Genomic DNA, 23,858 nt, shown 5'->3' with positions numbered 1-23,858 from the left:
CTAAAATCTGTTCAACAGACCATTCTTACACAGTAGATCATGTGATGAGGGAGCTTTCTGGTCTTGGGATCTCCAAGATGGGACTGATCAGATGAACGGCCAGGATCATGTGGATGTCTACGTAGGTGGGCCCAAAATAAGGATGTCTCATATACAGTTCTATCTTACAGTATTACATTGGTCTAAGTTTAGCAATATAACCAATTAAAAAAAAAACAGTTTAGCAGTAAGCACAAAGCAAAGGCCAGCTGTGCCATGTTCATTTGGCAGATAAGGCCAGGTTGTCATCGTTCTTGTTAAAAAATGGGTATTTTAATACTTATTCCGTTGAGGTGTTAACAGCTTGTTGGGGATAGGATAATAAACAAGTGGAAGATTCAAAAGCCAGTGAGTTCCAATGTCCAGCAAAACCAGAGTAGTGCCAGTATCAAATTCGGGCCAAAACTGCAGTTTCTATTTATATTCAGTTTCTATCATGTGCACCTACTTTTTAATGAGTTGGATTATCAAATGATTTATCTGTCTGTCCCCTAACGAATCCTCCTTGCTAATCCTACTTTGGCACAATTGGTGGTTCTGTTGGGAACATCCTTGACAAGGGTGTCTTACCAGCAGCTCTCTATCAATCCATATTTAGTTTCTTTTTATTTTGTTGAAGGAAAAATTGGAATCGGTTAGAGTAGTTTTAGGAACATCTCAATCAATCCATAAATTGAGATGGATTCATCTCAACCATCCGCCGATCAACTGATATGATGGTGCAATTTTGGATATCATATGATCCAAAAAACTATGAGGATGATCACACGATCAAACGTCCGATAATGTGTACTGTTCAAATGGACAGTTCGGATCAATCATAGGTGGGACCCACTGTATAAACTACAAGATAATATTAGTGAAGGATGATAATCCACACTCTCTTGTTTTGTTATTGCTAATCAGAAAGGTTTAAAATATAGGAACTGTTAGTAAATCAGAACTAATACTTTCTTGATGCTGATAATTATGACATGGGAATAGTACATACTGTCTGAATATTGGAGATGATAATAATGCATACAAGAAATTATAAGCAAAAATTTTAAGTTACCAGTTAAAGACTGCAAAAGTAGTGATCTGACAAACTTTCACTTCTAAAATAAGTTTAACTATTTGACCTGAGAACAGGATTCATATGGGAGAAATATATGATGGGGCCTTCATGTAGTCTTTCTTGATGGCACCAACAAAGAATCTACTAATTGTTCAGCTTGTCTTCAGAGATCTCTGTCTGAACTATCTTCAATTGAATTAGAAGAGAATCTGTGCATGGTGAAAATAATCCATGGTCAGCATTCAAGACGTAAATAAATAAACTAAGGACTTTCATTGTTTGTTCATTTATAATCATTGAAATATGAAGAGTTGTGGTGTCTAAGAACCAGCGGTCTAGGTTAACAACCAAATCTCAAGGCTACTTGGTTGCTGCAAATTAAATGGTACTCAGGAAAAACCCAAATAATAACTGCTGGTTACTCAATGTTGTTGCTAAGTGCTAACCCAGGATTAATATAAATGGCTCCAACAAAACAAGGACAAATCAATTTTCAATATGTACGACCTTGGATATGAATGTAGAGTAACAATGACACGGGTAACACTTGAGAACCTTATTTAACTTAGTTTACCTGTTTTCAGTACTATGTATAGAGTTTTAGTGCAAATTCTATTTGTCCAGGTATATAGGTCTATATTTTGGATCCTGTGTATGAGTGGGATAGGTAAGCTGCCTGTCTTCATTTAAACCACTGGATCAACCTTTCTAGAGAAACAGGTTGTTTTTTCAGTTGGCATTTTGGTAATTTTGATAAATAGGCAGGTCAATACAATCTTATTTATTAAGTAAAAGCACTGTTTCAAAACGAGGATATGAGTCAAAATGCGGGCAAAGCAAATCCTAGTCGACTTAGCTGTGAGGCCAGCCATGTTGTACTGCTCAGAATGTTGGGCCACCAAGAAGCAGCGCATGTGCATAAGATGAGTGTAGCGGAGATGCGAATGCTTAGATGGATGTGCAGCCACACAAGGTTAGAACGGATTAAAAATGAAGACATCTGTAAAACGGTAGGGGTGGCACCAATTGAGGAGAAGATGAGAGAGCACTGCTTAAGATGGTTTGGGCATATCCAATGTAGGCCTTTGGATGCTCCAGTGAGAAGAAGTGACTCGTGCCAAGATGATGGAGTAAAAAGAGGTGAGGACAGACCGAAAACAACTTGGGTAGAAACAGTGAGGAACGACTTAAGGGCTATGAACATAATAGAGAACATGAACTTGTATAGGAGAGAATGGAAGAAAATGATCCATGTAGAAAAACCCAACTAGTGCCAGGATTAGACTTAGTCAATTTAAGCCGGGTAGAACCTTTCAACTTCTTCATGAAAATTTTCTAAAGGATTCATTAGCAGACCCCAACTAGTTTGGGACAAAGGCTTAGTTGAGTTGAGTTGAGTTGTTTTTTAAAGATAACAGTTTTATTAAGTGAGCCCAAAATACATCCAGATGGGGATTAAAAGTCCCTCCAAATCCTACATCAGCTCCCTATATGTAGTGTGGGGTAAAACCTCCCCAAAAGTCGGGAGGTTGGCGTCATAACCAAAGAATCAAAGGAGTTTTGATTGACTTTTTAGGGCAAAACACCGAATAGGACAAGAACGTGGCTAAGGTAAAAGGGAGTCGACTCTAGTTTAAACAACTAATTTCAGTTGTCTAAAACAAAGGTATACTTGGGGGGTCCACGATGATGCAGGGGAGTTTTGAAACGATGGGTGAAAGAGTTGCAAATCTTTAGAGCCATTTAGATATACATAATATAAAAGTAGAAGCGAAACAGAATCCCGTTTCTTTACTTCCCTTTTTCTCTTGATTTGAGAGGGAAGAAACAGCAAAAAATGGTACAATTTGGAAAATTTACAGCCGGAAAGGACTGTCATGTGAATAGTCAATGGCAACCAAACAATGCTAGGAAAAGGAAATTATGTTATTTTCCTTACATTTGGTGCTATCAAATGGACCTGTAGGAACTTGGGTTTTATTTCCACAGTTTGCAGCTGACAGATAGGAAGCGCCAAAGGAAACTGAGGAAGGAGAATGAATAGAAGGATAAAAGAACAATACTAAAAAACTCCGAATTTATTTGATTTAAGCAAAGTCAATTGGGTAATATGTGTTCATAGCATTCTTATCTAATAAATATGTGTTCATAGCATCTGGGTCGTGTGCATGCTTATTCTAAGGATTATTTCTGTTATTGATTTTCTAAAATATATATGACATCATCTTGTCCTTCGAGGTATAAAACATCATTATATAGTAATAGAAGATCCACACTTTAAATCTCCATGAAAAAAAATGGGAAGCTGTGGACTCAGCAAAGAAACATGGGTCCTTCCTGTACTCCTTTTCTTTAATATTTCCCTCCTTTTTTTTTAATATTTCCCTCCTGTATTCTTTTACTTCTTTCATCCTCTTTTTACTAAGAAATTTATCCATTGACTCTTCTATTTGATGTGTTACCAAAACGAAGTTTTTTTCAACCGGTTTCTGAGATCCAAGAATATTGACCCACGAGATGGATAGGCAACTTATTATCCCACACGCAGAGAATCCATGCTGTTATATATTTCATATGCTCTTATGTTTTAGCGATATCATGTAACTGTAGAGATGATTAGCATGCAAAGTTTCCAATATCGCTATTATTACTATCTGTCTCAAAGGTAAGTGTCTGGGTTTTGATTCAAGAGTACCTTGTTGGGATGCAGTGCTTGCTGAGATCTTCACATAAAAACTTCTTTACTTCCCCTGATCTAACAGATCCTCTCTTTATCAATTCAGCTAACTGAAAACAATAATTGAAGCCAGAAATTAAGTTGCAATGAAGAACAATATATTAGTTCAGGTCATATGAAATAAGAGAATCATGTTGCTTGCCTCTAACAACCTGTAACTAAAATCAATCATGAACTATGCAATGCCACTTAAAGAAGCATCTTTGGAGAAGCCACATGTGATCATTCATGGCAGCCCAATGCATATTAAAAATACATCAAGGGATCTTTTTGCCATTAAAAAAAGAAAAAACAAGAGGGATCTTTTTAGTTGGTTTCTGCTTTCTCGAGGAGCCTTCCAAGGATAATTATAAATTATTGGTAGACATTCCATCTTTTAGCTTTAGGGAGGATGCTAAAATGAATCACGATCCATGCACCTTTAGTTTCTATTGATCAAATTGGAATTTGCTTCTATGATTTATTCCGATCAAGGCTATTTTAGTCTTTCTCTGCATATCTATGCCCCTAATCCCATGATTGTGTGATCCTTTCGAATAGTTTCAAATCACACCAAACTAAGCTCCACTACACTTCCTCGGTCTCCATTGCATGATCCTTTTGAAGAAATTCATGACCGAGCAGCAGGGGCATGTATATCATTTAAGCATGTGAGAAGATCGGCCAATGTCGAGGGAGGCTGATAAATTAGCCAGGGCAGGAGTTGTTGGAGCCTCCTTGGAGGTGTTTGATTTTCTTCCACGTTGAGTTTTTTTTTGCCTTGCTCTTCTCCCACTTTGTTTCTCTTCTTGTCTTCCCTTTGACCATCTTGGTCCTTCTGTATTTATCGTTTTTTCTTAATAAAAGCTTTACCATTCAAAAAAAAAAAGCTCCACTACACTTCCCCGGTCAAGGAAATCAGAAAAATTCAATGCTTGTTTCATTAGAAGTTGCAAAAGATGAGTCACGCTACAATAGACATGCAACAAAGAGAATCAATTTAACAGTGCCTGAAAATAGAAAAAAATAGATCACTCACCTCATCTTCTGTTTCCTCCAGCAATCTGTGCCAACAAAGAAATAAAAGTTACGATAGGTTGGGGGATGGTGTTACATACCATACTACTAGTTCACATAATAAATACGAGCAGTTAAGAATTTCACAATGAACTTTAAGCTTTAATGAGCATAGGTTGCATTCTTCTTCTTTTTTTCGAATGGTGAGCATAGGCTGCATTCTATAGCAGATTTTGATTGAATAGGAATCATAGGTCGTTGAACTGGCAATTGAAAGAACAATTACATCAAAGTCTAATAGATCACCTGCAGTGTAATTCCCTTAAATAAATGTGAACACGATCATTTGATGATGCATAGGGCTCGCGTGAGGTCTAGGATAAATAAAAGGCAATTTGGTAGATGACGTCATGGCATGAGTTGATGTTTGTGTATAGATGTCAACCATCTAAGCCCATAGCATCTTATTATTCCAAGTGATGCTTTGTTGGCACCTAAAAGTGCTACTAAAGATGAAACAAGGGTTTTAAGACCTTGATGGGTTTCTGATCAGCCTGTGCCCTTGCAGTTAGAAGGTAATAGTCATTATGTTCAGCTAAGATCATAGGCATAGGTTTATTCTAGCTTACCCACTCAGAGACTTGTAGTGTTAAGTGGAGGAGAGTGGCACAAACAGTTCCAGAAAGGAGGAACAACACTGGAATACTTTTGTAGCATTACTGGAAGCAAAACTTCTTGATTCAAAGGGACATATTCTGTAGTGTGTAGGATGTGAATAGAGGAACCCAGCTCCTCAAAAGGGAAAGAATATTCACCGTCAAACTATCACCATATCCAAGAGTTCGATATTGCAAACATCAGAGCTGTTTCGATGAGATCGATATTTTTGACGAAAATCAAACTAACAAAGTACAGAGAGAGAAGTTGATTCTAAGCTAGTCTTTAGTTGGTTGACAAGGGGAATCTCATTCTCCGTGGAATTTATCCATTTTCTTCAAAGAGAAGGATGTATATTCAAGAGATTGTGTTGTATATCACTCGGTGTTTACAAACGCGGGTGTGACGCGGAACGCAGCCAGGAAAAACCCTTACCGACTCGGTGTGGACGCGGCCAAGAACGTGGTTGGTATGGTCATAACTTGGGAGAGTCAAAGGAGTTTTTATTGACTCTATAGAACAAAACGCGGAATGCGGATGTGGTGCAACGCGGAATGTGGCCAAAAAAATCCTTGTCGACTCGGGCGAGTTCCTTGTCGTGTCAACGAGTTTTTAAACACTGATATCAATTCCACACATTCACAGAGAAGGAAACTCGTTGGCAATTGGCAAAATTTGGAGTTTCTTCTAGCGATAGTGTTTCTTGACAGTATATACATAATATCTAAATGGTTTTTGGTTTTGGGCCAGCCTTGACATTTGTGTTTCTTTGTATTATGTTATTCTTGTTTAATAAAATCCATTTGCTCAAAAGAGAAAAAAAAGTGCCAAGAGCAAAAAAGTGACAACTAAATGGTCGCAAAATGTCATGATAACAATGCATCTAAAAATAGACAGGTCATATAAAAAGTACAAATTTAGATCATTTTATATATTTACCTTCCACAATAAGAAGATATAGCTTTTGCATGAGCCCGTGCTTCTTGTTTATCTATCACGACATGAAAACAATTTCAGAAAGACCTCAAAGAAAAAAACAGATATTGATTGATGTCGATTACTAGAAAAGAAAGGAACTACCCGTATGCACACATTTCATAGAACCAAGAGAATTATTCAAAAGAAGATCTTAGCAGTAACCGAGCGCCTTAGGCCCAAATTTACAGAAATAACACCAGTATCCTCAAAATAATGTCCCCGCCTATGTGCCAGTTGTCCATTACAATTTTAGTTTTTCCCGATATTATCTCGGACAATATTTGGAAAGATATAATCTTGATAATTTCTCGATTAATTTAATTTATCATGAGAAACACACATAAATTTTCATATTGCGGTATTTGTCATTCCTTATAATAGATATACATAATATTGCGTTATAAGTCATATGCCAATACTGTTTCGATGGATCTAGCATGGGGAATCTTGGGCCTTTAGGTATTGGAGGTCTGTTGAGAGATGAAGAAGGGTAGTGAGTTGGGCATTTCGAGGCCTGATTGGGGAGAAGGATGTGAACGAGGCGGAAGTATTTGCCATCCACCAAGGTAGCAAATTGTTTCAAAATGTGGATTTGAACAAGGATTCCCTTAACGTCATTAGGTGGTTTCGAGGATCATTCGGAGTCCCTTTGAGATTTGCAGCATTATTTAATGAAATCCAGGACAGGATTGGGGTATATCGATTCTCTTTAACCATGTAAGGCGGTCCGCCAATGGTGAGACGGATAAATTAGCTAGAGAGGGAGTATCTATGGAGAGTTTAGAGCTCTTTGATTTTCTCCCTCCCTAATTTTTTATTCCTGTAATTTTTTCCTTCTTCCGGCTCACAGCTTTATCATCTGTTTCTCTTTAAGGAAAGCCTCTTACCATTAAAAAAATTTATTTTTAAAATTTTTATTTGCGATTTATTATAATAAGTATACATAAATTTTAGTTTTTATCTTTTATCAATTTTTAAAATTTTATATATTTTAATTATTTCTTTTGTGATAGTGGGAGACCAAAGTATAATAAAGGGATCTTTACCTACAATGAAGAGCCAAAGTATCACCTTACCCAACCCCACATTGACTCTCATCACCATTGATTTCATCAAGTTTATCCTCTGCCCTAAGATCCCGCTTCGAAACATCTAACAATAGCCTTCAAGTGAAAAGCGTGATCCGTCAAAGCACCACATAAAGAAGTGTCATCAGCAAAGTGGATATGAGTGACTTGCATCTCTAAATCATCCACCTTGAAATCCGTGATTAAATGGCCTCCTGATGCTTTATCAATAAACATGCTTAAGTTCAACCACCAGATTGAAAATGAAGAGCGGAAGTGAATCACCCTCTTGCAGGCCTCCAAAACTTCTAAACAATCCTTTAGGACTTGGGAGACACATTCGGTAGGATGGAGTATCCAAATCTCAGATACATTTAAAAGATAAGCACCCATCCCCAAGAAACAGATGTTGATAGTATAATACCAAATGAATTATATAACGTCACGGTTTAACTAAAGGCAGCTTAAGACAACATTCAAATTTTTTTAAGACAAAATTCAATCATTTTGTAAATCCAGCAGTGACCTTTAAGATCATTAACCATATCTACAACCAGCATTCAGGTACAATTGAGCAAAATTTCCAAATGGAAACACAATGAATAATGACCATGTAAGCAGAACTAATATGAAGATCTCATTTACATTAAATCGCCCATATCTGCAGACAGCATTATAGTTGTGCTCGTGCAACATTTCCAAATGAGAACACAATTAGTAGGAATCATGTGAGAAAATGTAGAACAAAGATTTTATTTAAATAACCCAATGTAGAACCAGGAAAGTCCATACCAGTTTTAAGGTTCTCCCAGTCATCTACTTTGAACCATTCCTGTTCGGTCACATCTGACTGCAACAGAGTGATATGTTTCAGCTTTTAGAAAAGAGATCTATTAGTTATTCATTAGAAAAATGAAAGAAGTTAGTTCCAGAGCAACTAAACAGCTTGTAATTGGATGTGAACATAGCTCAACAAACATGATTATCAACTCGTACAGTACACCTTCAATAATAATTATAAGATTATCAAAAGACAACCCAGTTTCACCGTGGTTGACTCGGGAAGAAGAAATACCTTGATAAGAGTATAATCCTGCATTTTATCACAGAGACCATCCAAGAGTTCAACTACTCTCAGTTCACTAACTCTAGTAAAAAACACAATCAGTGTTAGTCATTAGGCACCTATAAAGAGGCAGATAAAATCGAAATCACACCAATTAATTCACTATTCGATAAGAAAATCATATTAGCAAGAAGTTTTTTAATTTTCATGATACATCAGAACCAGCTCAATAGAAACAAGCTCTTCTACAATACAGATAAACGTACAATCTCATTTATGAGCTACAATGTCAGAAACTATGTTTTTAGAAGCCAAATAGAATATATGGCACATAGATGTAATAAATACAGGAGACTTTATATCACATGTGTGCATGTATTTCTGTCGGCATGTATTTCCGTGGAAATTTGCAGGCAGAAAAAAGTACAGTGGGTTTGCCAATTTATATGATCTAAACCATTCATTTGTTGGTCCCCACCATACATAGGCCGTGCTTGAAAAGTCTCCTCCATAGGATGACCCTAACCCTCCGATATAATTGTTGTAAAATGGATGGCTTGGAAAGTTTAAAAAAATAACAATATACAATACAGAAACCTCCACAAATCAAAGTGTTAGGATCATCCTATAACGGAGACTTTTCAAGCAAGGCCTATCTATGGTGGGACTGAGGACCAAGAAATTAATGGTTTAGATCATCCAAATAGGCGGGCCCACTGTACTTTTTCTGCCCATGTATGGAAATACATGCCCGTGTATAATATAAAATCATCAAGCACACACCTGGCTCATTTAGCACAGCATTTAGCACAAATAAAAACATATGATTTTGGCATTTACACGGCAAGTTAGATCAGTGGTAGTCATTAGACATCATAAATATGGTTCTTGACCATCCAACAAGATAAGAAGTGTACCTGTAATCAATGACTTTCCCTTCACGTTGCCCTTTAGAGTCCAAACGATGCCGCATATCCAAATGGTTTCTTGGCTTCTCCTAAAAAAAATAAATGATGACAGTGATATTATTGGATACAGTTCTATAATATGTAGCACCAAATTGCAAATTTAAGCACCGCTATGAAATAGAAGTAGAATATGGCAAACAATGATGATATCATAACTTCTAAACATCGAATGAAATGATAGGTTCAATAAGATAAGCTTCAAGAGGAAGAATGTTTACAATTTTGTGAAAAATATAAATTTTATCATGTAACTTATAGTTGTGAGAGTTGAGAGGCTAGTTTCGTTGCATTGCCATCAGCCATTGAATTAACTGAAGTTTGTTTCAATACAAATTGCATAAGCATACATCAATATCCATAATGAGAATAGCAATTTTAAGAAGTGAATGTACCCTCGTTGAATTTTTTTAGCCTCTCAATTTTGTGGGAAATGTAAATTTTATCATGCAGCTTATAGTTGTGAGAGTTGAGAAGATAATTTCATTTAGGGGTGCAACTCGGGTAGGGTTCAACCCGAAAAAAAAAAAAGAAAAAAAAAACCCGGGTTGGGTCGGGTTCTGGTTGAGTTCTCCCAACCCAGGTTGAGTTCTGGTCGAGTTCTGGTTGAGGGTTTGGCAACCCGACCCGAGTTCAACCCAACATTTTTTTTTTGGTAAGCTTAAAAATTCAGGTTGAGTCGGTCAGGTCGGGTTGAACCTCGTCAGGTTGGAAATCGGGTCAGATTCGGGTTGGAAAAAAGGGTTCCTCGGGTCGGATTGGGTTGAACCTCATCGGGTTGGAAATCGGGTCAGGTTCGCCTCAATCCGACCCAACCCGACCCGAGTCGCACCCCTAATTTCATTCCATTCCCATCATCCATTGAACTAATTGGATATACAAAATGCATAAGCAGACACAAATATCCATGATGAGAGGCCAATTGAAATGGTGTTATTAGCAATTTTAAGAAGTGAATGTACCCACGTTGAATTTTTGAGACGTTTACGGACTTCTTTTATGCATATTCAATGGTATAAACTACTTTGCAATGTCATTTACCTACGTTCAAGCATAGTTCTAAATTTCCACTTAAACCGACAGAGATTCTGAAATGTTAGCTAGCTGGAGCGAGCTTTCCTCTGGCAGTCCCATTGCAGCCTTTGACCGTCCGTCATGTCTCATCTTGATTTTGTTATACATACCGAAATCGAAAAGCATAGAGAACCAAAACCATAAGGGGCCGTTTGGATACGCGCATTATAGAATTCAGGTTTTTAGTTTGAAAACAGTGTAAAAGAGGGTTCATGATCAAGCTGCTGTATGCTGTCCTGACAGTGTTTCTTGGATTTTAAGTGAGAATTTCAGGTTTTAAAAATCTCTCCTGCATCCTGAGATTTCTAAAACCTGAAAATATGGGAGGATCTGCTACTCTCTTGCTGACGGAAAGAAGGGCGAGAAGTAAAAAACAAGTCAAAAACGACGGCTGGTCCGCTTCTTCTCTTGTATCTTAGCTACAATTTTGAAGAAATCCCGGATTCTAAAATCCACGTATCCAAATGGCCCCTAAGTGTATTATTGGTATATTATATCAATATGTGTTATATAATTACATTTATATGAATTGCATGTGAAATGTAGTGTAAATATCATTTATAAACATTTATATGAAGTACATGTGAAATGTGGTATGTAATGAAGTATTAGACATGTGTGACAACGCACATAAAAAGGTGTTTTATGTTCTTAACCCATTATGGGTAGTTTTTTTTTCCTTATGCGATAATTTTTAATATGTATTTGTGCTTATCCTAGCACTTCCTGAAGTTTCATCATAAACACATAAATTCAAGATTATGATAGTTTATATTGCAAACTATACTTGCAGTATGGAAGATCAAAAGTAGTAAAACTCAGCATTATCCACCATTATACATGCTACATACCGTACCTTTAATAACTAACAATAAACATAAAGAAAGTTGAATGGAAGAACGAGTGGTAAGAACTCTTACATTAGAAAGTCCAAGCTCGAGCTCTGCCTGCAAATTGTTCAGTATGACAGTCAGTCACCAGATTCATCTATCCAGAAAATAACTCGGGTTATTCCTCAAACAAGTACCAATAATGCATATTTTGAATTTGAAACCTCTAGATTATCATACAACAAAATCTACCCTCGCCCGTGTCAAAATAATAGAAACATACGGATACAGGCTTTAATGGGTTTTTTTTTTAATGGCTGGATACAGGCTTCAATGATTCAAATAGCAACATATATTATATGTATATGTGTGTGTGTGTGTGTGTGTGTGTGTGTGTTCTCTGAATTAAAAAAAACAAAAAATATGTGTGTGTTTTTGTGCCAATTTAATTTTTTAAATACCAAAAAAGAAAAGATAAATGTAGCACGATGCAAATCCAGCAGTTTTACAATGCCCTAAAGTCCCCTCATGAGGTCGAAAGGCATCATTCCAAAGTATTTTTCACATTTGCAGATATGTGATGTATTCTTTTAAATTTGGACAAAATATCACATAGCTCATCTGCCAAGGGTTCTCCCATTAAGTACACAGATCTGGACCTTTGTTTCCAAAATCTGGAACTAGTGCGTGATAATTGTCTTGGAAAATTAGAGCTTAATTGCCTTTCATTTACTTGAATAAACTTTACTACAAAACCTAATTTACAGCTGAAGAAAATGTTCACATGATCACATCATTAGCTTCAGTTCAGAAATCAGGAGCTCGAAATGAAGTTTTCATTAGAACAGTAACATGTAAAGCATCTATAGGAACATTAAATCTAGAATACAATCTGGCAATGACAAATGACCAATAGAAGGTTTCTTTTCATTTAGACCTCAGTCAGAGGCTGGTGATGATTTGAGCTGTGAACTTAGTTTTCAGGAACCCAAACTCCACGCCAGCATCTTTCAACCCTACTCCACATAAAGAAAAACACAAGTACAAATTTTGTGACATGACCCATAAACTGCATACAAGAAAGCTCCAACATATTTTACAAAATCTCTAGATTCAGAACTTGGGATTTGGACTTGGCCATGCTCCTAGGCTTAGAAGTCCTGAATCCCAAGTGATATGAACTCAACAGATCCTTACATATTTGAGGCTTGGATTCGTTTGCTAAAATAATCCTAAGGGACAAATGTGAGCAATTTTGAATACTACCACCTTCCTTTAGAGTTCCCAACCTAAATAAAGCAAAGAATTCTATCTAGCAGGTTAGGGATAAAAAATCAACTGATTTACGATGTTTCACCATGAGATAACAATAGTCCCTAATCCTTACCCACATGCCACGATGCAAAGCTGTAAAAGCCCAAGCCTACAGCTTCATAACTTAAAAGCATAAAAAACGCCAATTTTAGAGATAGCCAATAGCTTTCATATCAGAAAGCCGAACCTAAAGATCTTTCATTTCACTGTCTTCAAGAAGCATTGGACAATGGCAGAAAGAAAAAAAAACTACAACCAGTTATAACTCAAGGGCTCTCAGTGGCTGACCAAACAGGCAATAACCTGGAATTAAATTATGATCCTTTTGAAGTTTAAACAATGGGCACTATAGCATAGCCATCTTGGGAAGATTCCCGAATCAAATAGAAAACTTAAATGTGCCATCAATTAATGGGTCGTCGCATTACGCATCGCAAAGAAAATGGTTCCAACTAGCCATTTCTCTAAAAGTTAATTTGCGAAGATCAAATTTTCAAAATTTTCAAATTCAAAACAACATCATTTAGCCATGAAACCCAGCTCCCGGAGCTCAGAGAACTTCTAAACAACATCAACTCAACTCAACTCTTTGTCCCAAACTAGTTGGGGTCGGCTAATGAATCCTTTAGAAAATTTTAATGAAGAAGGTGAAAGGATCTACCCGGCTCAAAATTGACTAATTCTACTCATGACCCTAGTTGGGTTCGTCTGCATGGATCATTTTCTTCCATTCTATCCTATCCAAGGTCATGTTCTCTATTATGTTCCTAGCCCTCAAGTCTTTCCTCACTGTTTCTACCCAAGTTGTTTTCAATCTGCCCCTACCTCTTTTTACTCCATCAACTTGGCACGAGTCACTTCTCACTGGAGCATCCAAAGGCCTACGCTGGATATGCCCAAACCATCTTAAGCGGTGCTCTCTCATCTTCTCCTCAATTAGTGCGACCCCCACCTTTTTACGGATGTCTTCATTTTTAATTCGATCTAACCTTGTGTGACCACACATCCATCTAAGCATTCGCATCTACGCTACACTCATCTTATGCACATGCTGCTTCGGCCCAACATTCTGAGCCATACAATATGGCTAGCCTCCCAGCTGTCTTATAAAACTTTCCTTTCAACTTGGTAGGTATTTGACGATCACACAGAACTCCTGAAGCATGCTTCCACTTCAACCAACCTGCTCTTATTTTGTGGTTAACATCCTCTTCAATCTCTCCTTCCTTATGTAGGATTGAGCCAAGATAGCAAAAGATATCCCTCTTAAGAACTTTCTGTCCTGTCATATTTACTACATCCTCGCAATGCCTCCTTACATTTACTAAAGTTGCACTCCATATACTCTGTCTTAGTCCAGCTCAGTCTAAAACCTTTAAATTCGGAAGTAGTTCTCCATATCTCTTACTTAGTATAAACTCATGCTTTGGTTTCGTCAATTAATACTATGTCATTTGCAAATAACATACACCATGGCACCTCATCCTGGATACCCTCTGTAAGTTCATCCATAACTAGAGTAAAAAAATAAGGGCTTAGAGCTGATCTTTGGTGCAGTCCAATTGTAATTGGAAACTCACTAGACGTGCCATCCGTAGTTCTGACACTAGTTACTGCTCCATCGTACATATCATTAATCATATCAACATATTTAGCAGGCACTTTTTTCCTTTCAAGGACCCACCACACAACACTCCTGGGAACCCTATCATACACGCTTTCTCCAAATCAATGAAAACCATATGAAGGTCCTTTTTATTTTCTCTAAATCACTCCATTAACCGCCTAATCAAGAAGATAGCTTCTGGAATGACCCAAACTTACTGTAATTCTATGGCCCTTTTCACCCACATTGTTAGCTACAATTAGGGGATGCACATTCACACACACATTTAAACAAACACCTTAAGTGCACCAACTCATAGGGGACTGTTTTGCAATTCTTTTTCTGTCAAACACCAATAATGGCTTTACAAAAGAGAATAGAGCTATGCTCTCATAATATGGAAGATTGGGAAGGTTCCAATCACCAATAACAAACTGAAAAACAAAAAAAACAACATTTGGTATTGGAATGGAGGTTGAAGATGGGAAGCTTGGTTGGGCATTCTCTTCAATGGCTGTGAAAGATGGAGATCTCCAAGGGCACACTACCTGTTGGAAGGAGGAGGAAAGATAGATGGGGTGCCCACTGCACCGGCCAGTTGGAAGACTCACTGCCTTCAAAACTGGTTGGCTTCACTAGCCAAGGAGGGAAACTTGTATTTGTTAAATCTTTCTTCTTTTTTTCTTTTCTCATTCTACATTCCACATTTAAACACCAAAGAGTTGGGTGCCAATACCGATTCTGTTTAAGGCAAAATCAGCCCCAAAATGCCCATCTCATAGCCTCCTTTAAAGGCCTTCCCCAATTCCATCGTTGAGTGCATATAAAGAGTGAGAGGGTGCTCATATCATTTCTACCCCCTTAGCAAATAGTTCACAATATGGCCACTCAATGACCCATTTGACCATTAGATGGCCCCACGGTCGATGTCCAAACACAAAAGAAGGACCCACATGGCCCTAACCCACAAAATTAGGCACCATAATCTATGCTCCTAGAAGGGGACATGACAAATCTCCCCCTCTTGAATTGCTTGCCCTCGAGCAATGCAAGTGTGGCTGCTGATATAGAATGTTCTCCCTTTCCCATGTGGCATCCTCCGTCGGTGAATTCTGCCACTTCACCAAGTATTCCGTGATGGTGTGGCTCCTCAACCTTCTTTGTCGCATGTCAAGAATGGCTTTGGGGTTGAGTGTGACCTTTCCCTCATCATCAAGAGGGGTCAGAGTACGAGAGGGGTGAATGTTCTGCCCAATGGCACCTTTCAAACATGACACATGGAAGACGGGGTGGATTCGACTACCCTCTGGAAGATCCAAACAATACGCTACACTACCCACCTTAGAAGCCACCTGATACGGACCATAGAAGCGGGGTTGAAGCTTATGAGCCCCCTTCTTCTTCAATGAGGATTGTCTATGCGGCTGCAATCGTAGATACACCATATCCCTCACCTGAAATGAACGGTCGGATCTCTTCCGATCAGCGTACACTTTGTACCGATCTTGTGCAAGCTGCATGTGTTGCTTGAGTTCTTTGAGAAGGTCTTGGTGGTGTGTAACTGATTCCTTGGCTGCGGGCACCCTCGTCTCAGGAAGTGCTATGTCAACAAACTTAGGGGCATCGTAACCATAGAGGGCACGAAAGGGTGTCATGTCGATTGACATGTGGTGGGTGGTGTTGTAGCAATACTCACCCATGTATAACCATCGTGGCCAAGATGATTGTTGATCTTGTACATATGAGCGTAAGTAGCCCTCAATCCACTTGTTCGTAACCTCAGACTGCCCATCGGTTTGGGGGTGGAAGCAAGTGCTCGAGGTCAATGAGGTGCCCGTCAATCGAAATAACTCCTGCCAAAAGGCACTCATGAAGCGACTGTCCCGATCACTCACAATGGTGCTTGGAAGCCCATGCAAGCGAGAAATCTCCTTGTAAAACAACTCAGCAACTTGGGGAGCCTTGTAGTCCGCCGGAAGGGAAAGGAACTGGGCGTATTTGGTGAGGCGGTCGATGATGGTCAAGATGCAATCCTTCCCCCCCGATCTTGGTAATCTGGTGATGAAGTCCATGGATATGCCATCCCATTTCTTGTCGGGAATAGGTAGAGGTTGGAGCAACCCTGCAGAAAAGACTGTCTCATGCTTCATACGTTGGCAAATTGAACACCCACGGATGTGCTCCCGAACATCTCTCTTTAAGTGCTTCCAAGAGAACCTCTCCCTAACCTGGCGGAAGTCTTATAGAAGCCCTGATGACCAAACATTGGAGAGTCATGATACGCGTTGAGAACCTTCTTCTTCAATGCAATGGATGGAGGGACATAGATGCGTCCCTTACGTAGGACAATGTCGTTATGCACATGGTACTCTTGTTGGAGCTCAGGGCCACATGACTCATCCATGACCGAACTGCATAAGGGATCTTTGGCAAAGGCAGCCACTAAATCATCACGCCATGGGAGATCCACAACTGAAACGGCTGCCACCTCTGCCATCTAGAGAGGGCGTCTGCCACTGTGTTATACTTCGCCTTCTTATACTCTATCTCAAAGTCAAAGGCCTGAATGCGACTCACCCACCGTTGTTGTCTATCATTCAACTCCTGCTGAGATAAGAAGAAGCGGAGGCTGTGGTGGTTGTCCTCACAACAAACTTTCCGCAAATGAGGTACTGTCGGAACTTCGACAAGGCATGCATCAAAGCAAGCATCTCCTTATCGTACACTGAGAGATGCAACTCTGAACCCTTGAGCTTTCTGCTCTCGAAGGCAATGGGATGACCCCCCTGCATTAGCAAAGCCCCTATGCCCACACCAGATGCGTCACATTCAACAATGAAGGGTTGGCTGAAATCTGGAAGGACGAGAACTGGGCATGAACACAGTCTTCTTGAGACCCTCAAAAGCCTCTTGAGCTCAGTCGGTCCGGGTAAAGGCATTCTTTTTAGTCAGCTCAGTCAATGGGGCAGCCAACTGGGAGAATCCACTAACAAACCTCCTGTAATAACTACACAACCCTAGGAACTCTTGTAACTGTGTGAGTGTAGAGGGAGTCGGCCACTCTTGAACGAACTGAATCTTCTGTGTATCTACACGCACCCCCTCCGCGCTAATGACATGTCCCAAGTAGAGTAGCTCGGTCAATCCAAACTCACACTTGCTTGCCTTGGCCCTGAAGGTGTGACTTAGGAGAAGAAGTAACACCACCTCAAGATGCTGCAGGTGATCCTCGCGAGTTCGGCTGTAGATGAGTATATCGTCAAAGAATACCAAGACAAACTTCCTCAAGTGGGGGCGAAAGATGTCATTCATTGTCGCTTGAAATATAGCAGGGGCATTGGTTAACCCAAATGGCATCACCATGAACTCATAGTGTCCATAATGGCATCGGAAGGAGGTCTTGGAAACATCCTCAGGCCTCATTCGGATTTGGTGTTAACCAGAGCGAAGATCAATCTTGGAGAACCATTGAGCACTTTGAAGTTCATCTAGTAACTCATCAATCCTGGAAATAGGGTATCGATTCTTGATCGTTCTTTGGTTCAGCCCTCGATAGTCAATACACACACGCATGGTTCCATCCCTCTTCTTGACGAGCACTACAGGGGACGCAAAGGGGCTTGTGCCAGGTCGGATGTGCCCCATATCAAGCAGTTCATGTATGGCCTTTTCTATCTCCTCCTTGTAAATTCGAGGATGGCGATAGGGCAGAACCATGATGGGCGAGGTCCCATGCTCCAACTCGATGACATGTTGATGGCCACGATCCGGCGGAAGCCCGTAGGGAAGCTCCCCGAAAACTGCACTATACCGGTCTCGGATGTCCTGTACATCTTCTGGATGGACCATGGTAGGCTCGGCAAGCTGGGGCATCCCTTGGATGGCAAAACACTCAGCTGCCCAAGTGACTTGATCCCTCCTCATTACTCTCTCCAACTGATCTGCTGATATAGATTGGGTGGATCCTGCGGGAAGCCCTTGCAAGATCACCTCTTGAACCCCTACCATGAAACAGATGGTCATGCTTTTGAAGCTTTGCATGAACTCCCACGCCTAGGACCATATGAGCAGCTGATATAGAGATGACATAGAAATCGTCCTACAAGGTATGGCCTTGGATGGCCACTGACAGTTTCCTCACCACTTGAGTGCAACGCATGATGGAACCATTGGCAACGGAGACATCAAATCCGGCAAAGCTTTCAACTGGCAACTACAATGTTGTGACCACAGACTGATCAATGAAGTTGTGCGTAGCTCCGGTGTCAATCAAGATCACCAAGTGGTGCCCCTCAATCCTTCCCTTAACCCTGAAGGCGTGAAAGTTGGGTACCCCTGAAAGTGATGCAAGAGAGGTATGCAACCTTATATTGTTGCTTTCCCCCTCAACAGATGGGACTTGTTGTTGCTGCAACTCGGTGTCATCTTCCTTGACTTCATCCCTGTCATTGCCATCAATAATATCAGTCCCACTCTCTGGATGAACCTCCACAATCTGAAATTGGGAGCACTTGTGACCAGGCTCCCATGGTCCCCTACATTTGAAACACACCCTCATCTGCCTCATTACTGTCCTCGACATATCTTCAATAGGGACAACACCCTTGCTTGGAGAATTAGTGCTCGGTGGCCCGAGTTGTTGTTGAGGGTAGGGAGGTCGGTGACCTGTTGGATTCAAGCCAAAGTTGCGTCCTTGTTCAAATGAGGAAGGGGGCCTAACCGGATTGGGTCGGTTGGGGGTGGTGAATGAGGCGGAAGCCTCCATGGTCAATGCCTTGGCCATGGCGGGCTCTAAGTTAGGGGGGTCAAAAGCGGACACCCAGCCCCGTAGAGGCTCCTTCAAGCCTTGAACAAACATGTAGGACAGCCAGATAGCACTCAGCCCATCAACCATAAGGGACAATTGTCGAAACTCATCAACATAGGCACGTAGTTTGGCTGTTTGCCTAAGGTCTGCAAGCTCCCTAAAATGCTGCTTTGTAGGGACTTGATCAAACATTTGCAAGAGTCTTCTGTTGAAATCGGCAAAGTGTGTCACTTGGTCGTGATCCAAGGTCCTTCTCCCTTGGTGCCACCAATCATGTGCTGCACCATCTAAGTGTAGGATGGCGTAACGGACCTTGTCTGCCTCAAGCATCTCATCCACCTCGAAGAAGACCTCCAACTTTTGCATCCATGAGCGGGCTGCTCTTCCTGGGGTGCCATCGTAATGGGGAATAGGAACACGGTTAAATCTGTCCGTGGCGGTCCTTAGCTCGATTCCGGCTCGTGGGATGCTGTTCTTGGCTCTCCATGTGCAAAAGTCCCTGAAAGACATCAGGTCCCTGAACTCTTGGCGAGTGGACATGTAATCAGCCATGAGAGTTTCAGCCTCTTCTTGCAACTCAATCAAGCCTCCTCCTCGACCCACCATCGGTATCTCGGTGCGATCAACTCCTCCGCTAGGCCCAACAGACAAACGCTCGACGACATCACCTCTAGGCCCAATGGCTAAACGCTCGACGGCGTCAACAATGGCCCTCTCCATTCTGAACAAAGGTGAATCAAGGGCGGTGACCAGTCTCCTCACCAACCTGTCCTCAGTACCATCGTCATTTGTTTCTTCCCTTCGAGGTTCCATGGAAACCTCGGGCACCCCGTAGGTGTCAACAACCCTCTCGGCTTGGTTCCGGGTTAGTTCTCGGTGCTTGGCCCTCAATTCTCTTTTGCTCATGGGCAGCACCCTCCTCCCAACTCGGAGTGCAAGGGCTTGACAATGGGAAATGTCCACATACGCCACGCTATGCTTGGAGATTAAACAAACAATTAGCGAGCAGTTTTTTTTTTTTTTTCCTAAGGTGATTGCCCTGCTACTCTTTCCTCCACACAATGATAAGCTCGGTGGATCAAACTTGTCTAGCACATCCAACTCCCAACATCAAGGAGATTCCAACAGGGCAGACTACTAATGCCAAACACTTGGGAGGCGTCTTCGGGAAGGACATCTCCACCACCCATAGCTGGCCAAGAGGAGCTTTGATACTACTTGGAATGACCCAAACTTACTGTAATTCTATGGCCCTTTTCACCCACATTGTTAACTACAATTAGGGGATGCACATTCACACACACATTTAAACAAACACCTTAAGTGCACCAACTCATAGGGGACTGTTTTGCAATTCTTTTTCTGTCAAACACCAATAATGGCTTTACAAAAGAGAATAGAGCTATGCTCTCATAATATGGAAGATTGGGAAGGTTCCAATCACCAATAACAAACTGAAAAACAAAAAAAAAAACATTTGGTATTGGAATGGAGGTTGAAGATGGGAAGCTTGGTTGGGCATTCTCTTCAATGGCTGTGAAAGATGGAGATCTCCAAGGGCACACTACCTGTTGGAAGGAGGAGGAAAGATAGATGGGGTGCCCACTGCACCGGCCAGTTGGAAGACTCACTGCCTTCAAAACTGGTTGGCTTCACTAGCCAAGGAGGGAAACTTGTATTTGTTAAATCTTTCTTCTTTTTTTCTTTTCTCATTCTACATTCCACATTTAAACACCAAAGAGTTGGGTGCCAATACCGATTCTGTTTAAGGCAAAATCAGCCCCAAAATGCCATCTCATAGCCTCCTTTAAAGGCCTTCCCCAATTCCATCGTTGAGTGCATATAAAGAGTGAGAGGGTGCTCATATCATTTCTGCCCCCTTAGCAAATAGTTCACAATATGGCCACCCAATGACCCATTTGACCATTAGATGGCCCCACGGTCGATGTCCAAACACAAAAGAAGGACCCACATGGCCCTAACCCACAAAATTAGGCACCATAATCTATGCTCCTAGAAGGGGACATGACAGCTTCCATAGTTGATCGTCCGGGCATGAAGCCAAACTAATTCTCTGACACTTTAGTCTCTTTTCTTAGTCTATGCTCAATTACCCCCTCCCAAAGCTTCATGATGTGACTCATTAGCTTAAGTGCAACTTTGAATATCCCCTTTATTCTGATAAATAGATACTAATGTACTCTTCCTACACTCATCAGGCATCATTTTAGTCTTCAAAATATTATTAAAAAATCTAGTTAACCAAACCAAACCCACATCCTCCAAGCATCTCCAAGTCTCAATAGGAATACCATCAGGCCCCATAGCCTTACCTAATTTCATCTTTTTCATAGCTACTCTTACCCTCTGATGTTTGGATTCTACGTACAAACCTCCGTTTTGTATCATCAAAAGCGTTATCAAGTTCTCTGAAATTCGCTACAAGTTCTCCATTAAACAATTTATCAAAGTAACTTCTCCACCTCTGATTAACCTCGTTTTCTTTTACTAACAATCTTTGATTCTCGTCTTTGATGCATCTTATATGATTCAAGACGGGAAATTTTCCAAAATATATAAGTTCCCATCATTGATGTGGTCAAGTGAACAAAGAACCTAGCAATCAAACAGAAGAAATCATATATTCCATCAGCCCTACATCATTTGGAAAAGGTAGATCAACTGTCACAGTAAAAATCCAAGCTTTCTTTCTCTAAGCTACATTGCTTGGAAAGAGAAATGAGACTCTAGAGCATTAAGAAAAATAAAAGGGAAACGAATGACTTGTCATCCTCAAACATAATGAAGTTCAATTAATTCCTTGTAAGAAAATTGAACAAATCCAAAATGCAAAAACCCATGAACCAATTTACAAATAACATGAACAGTAACTAAATCCATGGAAAATAAGAAATAGCAAAACAAAACAAAAAATCATCAACCCATTTGCAGATACAGATCGATCTACTTCCTCGTTATTGTCATAGCAACAAACAAGGAAAAAGACCTAGAAGCTTGAACGGATGGATCTCAACTAGTAGGAATAACTTTCACATCATCCCAATACAAACTCAAAACTCCACAAAATAATTCATCACCCGCAAAAGAGAATTCGAAGTGTCGAGAGAAGATAGAATATACAGGCTCTGATTGAAAGAATCTATGGGATCAAAAATAGAGAAGCAAAAGGATTTACCGCAACAGCACTACAAGCTGCACATTTGTCGTCTATGCAAGCAGCAGTAGCGAAAATAGAGAAGATCACCATGACCCAGATGAGAGATTGTGGGGTTTTTCTCTTCTCCATCCCCCTGATTTCTTGTTCCTTGTTTCTGTTCTTGCAAAAGAAATCCCTCGCAGGGTTAACCTTATATATGCATCGACATGACCATGGTTCACTGCCATCATCACCGTACACGTGGGGTGGCATCACTTTTGGTCCTGGGATGTTGAGTTGTACTAGGGGTACAGCCGTACAGGTGCAACTCGGGTTGGGTTCGACCCAAAAATATTGGTTCGGGTTCTGGTTCGGGTTCGAGTTGGGTTTTCCTAACCCGGGTTGAGTTCGGGTTGAGGGTTTGGGCAATCCAACTCGGTGAAACCCAACATTTTATTTTTATTTTATTTTATTGTTTTTAGTTTTTAGTAAGCTTAAAAATAGGGCTGGTAATCAGACCAGTGAAAAAATAGGGATCAGCCCCACCCCACCTCGTACGGAGCGAGGATTGCCCGATTTAAGCGGGGATGGAAACGAGGATTTAAAAAATTTCCTAAAGTGTACATAAATATAAATACCCCTATATATCTTTAATATTATGAAAATACCTACAGGAAGTGTTATGTTTTAATTTGGAATTTTGGATTCTTATTTAATTTTTTTTATTAGGATTAAAAAAAAGTACATATTGTTATTGTCACAGGGTCATGGTTTAAAATTTCAGTTTCAGTCACCGTTTAGGACCCCACCGAAAACCAAAATTTCAGCGAAATCCGAAATTTTGTAATTTGGTTCGAAATTCCGGTATGAAATTTTGAAATTTCGGCCAAAATTTTGTGTTACTTTTTTTTTTTAATAAATAATGGCATTTAATCAAAATTTCAGTCCGCAATTTGGTACATGGCGAAAAATAGAATTTCGGGAAATTTCAGTTTCAGTTTACACCAAAATCAAAAATTTCGGATTTCGGTCGAAATTTAATACCATGCACAGGGTGAGGAATTTTTCCCAATAGGATGCGGGGCAGGGATGGGGATTAGATTTTCTCAGTGGCGTTGGGGACAGGTACTACCCACCATCATCAAAGCGACGAGGGGAAATTCCATTGAGGCAGGGATGGAGATGGGGAATGCAACATCCGGCCCGGCCCCTCCCTGCCTCCTTAAAAACTTGGGTTGGGTTGGGTTGAGTCAGATCGAGTTGGAACTCGGATCGGGTCGAGTTCAGGTTGAGTAAATAGTTCCTCGGGTCTGGTTTGGGTTGGTCTCAACCCGACCTGAGTTACACCCCAGTGAGATCATTATTTGTTGGGATCTTGAATCATCGGTGGCACGAAATTTTGAAATGTCGGATGAGACCGATCAAAAATTAATGTCTAAGGGGCTCCGTGCAACAGAAGAAAAAAAAAAGGGAAACCAAAAGTCCAAAATGCCCCTGAGGCCTTTTTT

General features: G+C 40.4%; 2 protein-coding genes across 2 annotated transcripts; both read right to left on the bottom strand.

The window, feature by feature from the left end:
* Positions 1–972: 972 nt before the first annotated feature.
* Positions 973–22,535, bottom strand: LOC143886711 (TLR4 regulator/MIR-interacting MSAP protein). The gene is made up of 9 exons (XM_077390800.1): positions 22,390–22,535; positions 11,557–11,583; positions 9,515–9,594; positions 8,607–8,679; positions 8,324–8,381; positions 6,426–6,477; positions 4,852–4,876; positions 3,792–3,883; positions 973–1,305 (listed from the first exon to the last, which is right to left on the bottom strand). The coding sequence occupies exons 1-9, from the start codon at positions 22,498–22,500 to the stop codon at positions 1,260–1,262; spliced, it is 564 nt and encodes a 187-aa protein (XP_077246915.1). The 5' UTR covers positions 22,501–22,535; the 3' UTR covers positions 973–1,259.
* On the bottom strand, positions 11,556–21,813 carry LOC143886710 (uncharacterized). The gene is made up of 2 exons (XM_077390799.1): positions 12,404–21,813; positions 11,556–11,623 (listed from the first exon to the last, which is right to left on the bottom strand). The coding sequence occupies exon 1, from the start codon at positions 20,097–20,099 to the stop codon at positions 18,600–18,602; it is 1,500 nt and encodes a 499-aa protein (XP_077246914.1). The 5' UTR covers positions 20,100–21,813; the 3' UTR covers positions 11,556–11,623; positions 12,404–18,599.
* Positions 22,536–23,858: the final 1,323 nt, after the last annotated feature.

Source organism: Tasmannia lanceolata, unplaced genomic scaffold (assembly GCF_043159265.1).
Source record: "Tasmannia lanceolata isolate RefF3 unplaced genomic scaffold, GAP_Taslan_0.1 ptg000011l, whole genome shotgun sequence".
NCBI classification, from domain to species: Eukaryota; Viridiplantae; Streptophyta; class Magnoliopsida; order Canellales; family Winteraceae; genus Tasmannia; species Tasmannia lanceolata.
The sequence above is the reverse complement of the archived record's forward strand: the minus strand, read 5'-3'. Positions and strand labels throughout refer to the sequence as shown.